General features: G+C 43.4%; 1 protein-coding gene across 1 annotated transcript; it reads right to left on the bottom strand.

Moving 5' to 3' along the window:
- Positions 1-564: 564 nt before the first annotated feature.
- Positions 565-4,856, bottom strand: TENT5A (terminal nucleotidyltransferase 5A). The gene is made up of 3 exons (XM_034766145.1): positions 4,599-4,856; positions 3,819-4,340; positions 565-2,758 (listed from the first exon to the last, which is right to left on the bottom strand). Exons 2-3 carry the CDS (start codon positions 4,272-4,274, stop codon positions 1,979-1,981), a joined length of 1,236 nt encoding a protein of 411 aa, XP_034622036.1. The 5' UTR covers positions 4,275-4,340; positions 4,599-4,856; the 3' UTR covers positions 565-1,978.
- Positions 4,857-6,389: the final 1,533 nt, after the last annotated feature.

Raw genomic sequence — 6,389 nt, 5'->3', positions numbered from 1 at the left:
TTAAATGATGCAGAAAATACTGCACTAGAATTTCAAAACCAGTCCTCCCCCAAGAGATGTCTCTGAAGTGAAAATAGTGAAACGGTCGATTTCTTCCCACCCCCCACCCTCCACTGGTCTCTTGGGCGAGGAAACGAAAGTGAATAGTTATAGTTCCAATGTAAAGTGATTCCATTTAAATAAAGTACAGTACTAAACTTGTAAATGCAGTGTGACAACCAGATCAAAGATGTTTAATATTTGCATAAAAATATATATATAATATATATATAAAATATAATTTTAAGCAACCGTGCAACACTCTTAAAAAGGATTCATTTCACATTTACTAAATTCTAGTGGTCCTGGAATGCATAATGCATTCTATTAAAATATTCCTTTAAATATTAACAATTAGTGTTCAAATGACCAACTAATACAATATTCTTTAGCTGTCAGGGGGTTTAAATAGCCTATCTTTGATCCACGTTCCACTGAATTATACATCATGGAGGTATGCAGTCACAAAATTAGTGGGTTAAATGTCAAAATGGTATTACAGTACAAAATGTGAAAAAAAGCATCAGCTAATCAAATGTTTATCCATTTGTGGAATTATTATGGCTCACAAGCAACTCACTGAATTACTGTAATCTTTGTTCTTGCAACCAAAGACATTTATTTGTATCCCACCTTAATCCTGACTGGTTCATTTACTGCAAATTTTCAGGTGTGGGTTATAAATTCACTGCAAGGTGCTCACTGTCCTATGACATCCTGTTGCAAACTGGAAAACACACAGTACTTTATTTAAACATTCCTTAATTGCTACATTTTCCTAGACCACATTTAATATATACATTGTGTGTGCATGTTTGTGTGTATTATATATATATATATATATATATATATATATATATTATATATACACACACACACGCACACACAAACATACACACACACACGTACCTATGATAACATCACACTGACAATATTAACTTTATACAGGTATTTGCCAAGGAAAAAATAGGGCATTTTCTCCACCACTGATTCACAAGCTTGTGTTTTTTTGTTTGTTTGTTTTGTTTGTTTTTTGTCTTCTTGTGTCCCTGATAAAACAAAATGCACGGTTAAAAACCACAAAACTATATTTTTCTCACTTCAAATTTTCTGAAAGCATCAGGCACTTTTGATTAACATTGGTGTGTACAAATATAGTAACATCTTTTTATATTCTACTGTATCTCCTTTGCTTGGATAACTTATTTGTGAAATCTTTGGTCCTTGAGCATATTTTGTTTGCTACACCTGTTTTTCTTGCATTTTCACATTTTTAAAATGTGAAGCACGCATGCAGCTGGAAAAAATGGACTTTATCGTCATGTGTTTTTTCTGGATTTATGATAACTGTACCAATCTCCTACTGTTCATTTGGAGCAAGCTGTTTCTGTTAAAGCATTCTAGTCAAGCAAGCTATACATTCTACACAATCATCCCATAGACAGCACTTGTTGCAAGTCCCAAAGGCAGTAATTCCAATATACATTTTATTTGAACTTATCTCTGCTTCATGCCTCTACTTTTAACTCCTGAATATATGTAAGCAAATTGTTTTGTTTTTGAGGTTTTTTTTTTTTTTTTCCATATTCTCCCTTTTGCAGATCCCATTCTAAAAAAAGGCTTTCCAACCTTCTCTATGCCAAAGCTATGGGAGCAGGTATTGCCAACCCATATTGTCATCAAGCATTCCTCCCTTGTTTATTTCAGGGGAAGCTATTTGCTTTTAATGACAGGCCTCTTGTGCTCTGGGGTAGAATCCAATTATTTCTGCTTCTTTTCTAGATCATGCTCACATAATTTATAAGAAGAACCACAAGCTTTACCAAACTTGAAAGCTAGAGCAGATCATCATTGCACAAAGAACCCCATTTTAAGGAGAGTATCACTCCTTTCTGCTTGTTAGAAAATGTTCTCCCCACCAGGTGTATTAAAACGGTCCTTAATTGCAGGGCAACCAAGTCGAGTATGTGTGCTGCTGGCACGTAAATACCGGTTGAACCTGGGCAATATAGTAATTGCTAAAGTTGGCATCTGCTACATATGGGGCTGGCTGGTAATAGCAGGTGACATTGGCCACATTGGGGATGATATTTTGCTCAGCAAGGACACGGATGGCCAGCATGGTGATAAGATTTAGAGTCTGTCTCCTCTCATGTCCCATCAGGCACACTGTGCTCTCATTCACCACACCATGAAGGGTCATGAGATAGTCATACTTGCGGTCCTCTAATCCCACAAAGTGGTTCTGCAAGTAAGACTCCAACTTTCTTTGCTGTTCTCCAATGTCTGAGAAGTCAATGAAAAACCTGGAACACATGTATCTCTGAAGGGACTTAATCTCAGATTCTGAGGCAGCCCTAAAGCCCCTTACCAAAAGGTTGCAGTACTTAAGAAGGCCACCTCCTCTGATTTCTTCTGGGTTTCTGGTGGCAATTATCTTGTTGCAGAGATGATCAAAGGCTTCTTGGAAATCCCCATAGACACTCTCACCAATGATGGTCGGGTGAAAAGTTTCAGTCATGGGATTCTCTGAGCATTCATAAAAAAGCAGAAGGGAATCTAATTTGATTTGAAAGGAGTCTACACTGAACTCAAACTGCCTCCTCAGAGAGTCCACAAACTTCAGCTCCACGTTTTTGCCACTGTTGTTGGACAAGGAGATGAGACTCCATCGGTCTGAATCATTGCATACTTTTACCATTTTCTGCACATAAGCTTCCTATAATTTGAAAGACAAAATGAGCAAATGAAGAAACCAATACAAGTAATTCCCCTTCACAGACTTCATTTGCATTCTCTCCCACCTCCACCCTGTGCCCACTTTTTGCGAACTATTTTAAGGAGTCTGGATAAAAACCGAAGGAGACGTATTTAACGTAAGTGGTGGCAGCACAGTAGTTGCAAGTGGTGATGGGATTCCTTATGGGATTGTGCCATGTCGGGAACAACTTTTGCAACAATGTTTTTTTAAAGCACTTATATATATATATATATATAGAAAGAGAGAGACAAGTAACAAAATTAATGGCACACATAGCATATATGCCCACACACTCTCTTTCTGTCTCACACATACAATAATTCCTGGGGATTTGGAAGATCACTATTAAAATATAATACAAAAGCATTTCTATAGGCACCACAAAAATATATTTTCTATATTTTCAAACTAATCAAAGCTTGTTCTTTCAGCACAGCTTCCCCAAAACACTCCCAAGTTTAAAAAATGTCCCCAAAACAGACAAAATAGGTATATGCCATTTGACATAAGCTATTTGGCATAAACGATAATAAACTCACAAAATGAATCCTGTTTAAAACAAGAATTTCTGTTTAAAACAAGAAAATGTACAGCTTCTCCATCTTCTGAGAAAAGTGCTCACTGCAAAGAGAGTATTTTCCCTGCAGATACATATAAATGTTCAATGAGCTTATGATCCTTTTAAACTATGCTTCTACCCCTCTGAGTGACTCTTAAAATAAGGCTCTGTAAACTTCAACTTTCTAAGTAAATGTACCCAATATCCGTAATGACAAAAAGGGGGGGGGGGAGTTCACTAATCCTGGCTCCTCCTCCTTATTAGCTCAGTATGTATTGCCCTGATCGCTTTACTGCAAGTCAAACTCTCTTTGGTTCAACTGGGGTATAAAATGACAGAGGAGTCACTTTTAAAAACATGTTGTAGGTGTCAATTTCATGACACCCTTGTCTCCCCGCGGCTCCACTGTTATAAGGGGCTGCTTCCCTTGGCTGTGTGTCTGGACAAGTGCATGTTTACCTTGAGGGTAAGCGGGGTGATCTTCTCCTTGTTAACTCCGTCAGGTAAGAAATCCAAAAGGCAGTCCAAGACCACGTCCTTCACAGTCTGAAACTCGGCTTCCCCTTTGAGGTCTGCGCAGAAGATGAGGTCCAAGTCCTTGTAGCCCAGGCCACTGTCTTGGTGCAGGATGTGGCTGGCTGCCGAGCCATTGAGTCGCACGTCTCGGACCCCAATGCACTTCTCCTCCAGGCGGCTCCGCACCACCTTCACGATCTGCCGGGGCTGCATCTCCAGCGTGGGGAAGTTGCCCCGGCCGTGGATGGGGATGGTCTCGCTCAGGATGCGATCCAAGCGCCGCACTTGTTCCCAGCTCAGCACGTTGCAATGAGGGTTCTCGCCGCAAGTGCCCGTGCAATTCCCACTCCCGCTGCAGCTGCTACTGCTGGGGCTGCGGGCGATTTCATCGTCAGCCATGGTCCGCAGCCGTTTCCTCTCGGGAGCCTGGTACGTCCCTTTTGCGAGATGTCTCCTTGCTTCGCTCTTAACGGAACAGGAAAGCAAGCAATGAGCGCAGGGTTTGACATGCCCAGTGAGCCCTTTAGACCCCCTCCGACACTGCATCATAGAGGGGCTTTCGCTCTCCTCAGCGCCTAACAGCCGAGCTAGCTGCAGCCCCCCGCTCCCACCCAGAGGCGCAGCGTCTATAGATGCAGACCCTCGGGGATCCAACTCACACTGACACACATACGCACCCCACCCACCCCGCCCAAAGGAAGAGATCGCTCCGATCTTTATCACCTGGGGGGAGAGTTGCCTGCTGGAGACAGCAAAGCGGCGCTGTGCCTGTGCCCAGCCTGGGAGCGCGCCCGACCCGGGAGCCGCTATCTGCCCCGCTTTCTGCTTCTCCTGGCTACTTGTGCTCCGCCTGCTGGCTTGCTCGGCGCCGTGTGCTGTGCTGCGCTGCGCGGAGCTGCTGTGCCCGGCCGCCCCGGGTGCTGCTGTCTCTGGAGCTTTCGTAGTTCTGCCTGGGAAATGTCCCCAGTAGTTTTATATGGGGTTTCTCCGCTCTTCCGGGGCCCCGAGTTACACGCTCCCCCCGCCCCCTTCATTTGCATGGACAGCCCGCTGCAGCCCTTGGCTAGGCTCCCCCGCCACGCCCACCTCATATGCATAAACAGCTGTTCTCGGCGTAGTCAACAGTCGTTCCAGAACCGCCTTCGCCCCAAGCTCTACCTCGGGCCGGGATGCAAAGCTGGAGCTACTCAGATCCTGCCACTGCTTGGCCCCAATCCCCCAAAACTGTAGCGCGGGACGAACCAAAGAAACCCCTATTCAGCCGTTGGTCCCGAACCAAAGCAAAATTCGGACACTTAAGCATTCCACACCAGAAATGCTGCAATACCCGCATATGGCAGCTGGATCCAGTCAAAACTTACTTCCTAATCCCCAAATGCGAATGCCTGAATAGATACCATGTGGTGCTGCTCCTACTTCGCCAAAAAAATCTAGACGCCGGGGTATCCCTGTAGAGGAACGCCACAAAATGCCAAATCTGGCACACGGAGCCTACAGAATCCAACCAGTTTTTGGCCCTTCCTTCCCAAATCCCCTCTAGCTCCTACTACTGCACCGGCAAATGGGGACCGTGGTGCACCCAAATATGTTCGCGGATCCATCAGCCTCGTATTTGCCCTCCCACCCCATCCCTTTTCTAGGAGACATCAAGTTTAGACAACATTTTACATCAGACAAGTCTTTATTGGATTCGTTGCGTTTCGGTGAAACCAGATCACACATCTTCATCATTCTAAGCACAGCCAAATTTTATGCCCTGACACTGAAATTTAGCAGTGGTCTGGTCGGTCAGATGGTGATGATCTCATTATTTGTGTTTTTAGCTGATCAACTCTTGACTGAGATTTTCAAAGCAGTCTAGGAATTGAGATACATATCTTCTTATCACATTTTAATGTGTCTAAATCTCCTGGACTGCTTTGACACTCAGTGCATTGGATACATTAGCTAGATTGGATAGATTTATCTGAGTTAAAAAAATGGCTCCCTTTGCTATTTATCTAAAAGGTGAAAATGGATGAATGGAGATGCTGGATTTTTCATGTGGGAGGGTGCCTCAGCTTTTTATAGTGGACTAAGACTTGGTCTCTATGCAATGCAATATAGGTTTGTGGTCAACATTATGCTTGATCTGACAAGACTCAGGTGCCGTATATGTGTTTTGCATTGTTCTTGTACCAGGATGAGTCTGAGCGTGTATTTTTCTGGTTAAGGATGATGAGAAATATGTGCCGTCTATTCTTATAGTACAACTTCGGGGCTTAAAAAAATCAAACCCGAAATGCTAGGTTCCAGCAGGCTCCAGGTGCTGTCTTTGCGGTACTATTGAGCGGGGATGCATATGGGTAGGTTGGGTTCTGGGTTTTAGCGGCACTCACGCGCTATGTTAGGGTCCAGTTTTTTTGTTTGTTTGTTTGTTTGTTTGTTTTTCCCTGCAGTAAGAGCTGAAAGACGTGTTTTCTATGGAGGCAACAGAACTTGGGGGTTCAGGGCCAAAAATTGTTTGGATCCATC

This window comes from Trachemys scripta, chromosome 3 (assembly GCF_013100865.1).
Source record: "Trachemys scripta elegans isolate TJP31775 chromosome 3, CAS_Tse_1.0, whole genome shotgun sequence".
NCBI classification, from domain to species: domain Eukaryota; kingdom Metazoa; phylum Chordata; order Testudines; family Emydidae; genus Trachemys; species Trachemys scripta.
This window is presented reverse-complemented; position numbering and strand designations above follow the sequence as displayed.

Bases quoted from the DNA above. Each gene is read 5' to 3' on its own strand.
- TENT5A (XM_034766145.1), bottom strand. From the start codon at position 4,274: ATGGCTGACGATGAAATCGCCCGCAGCCCCAGCAGTAGCAGCTGCAGC. The intron at 2,759-3,818 runs GTAAACATGCAC...TTCAAATTATAG, and splicing joins TCACCCCGCTTACCCTCAAG to GAAGCTTATGTGCAGAAAAT.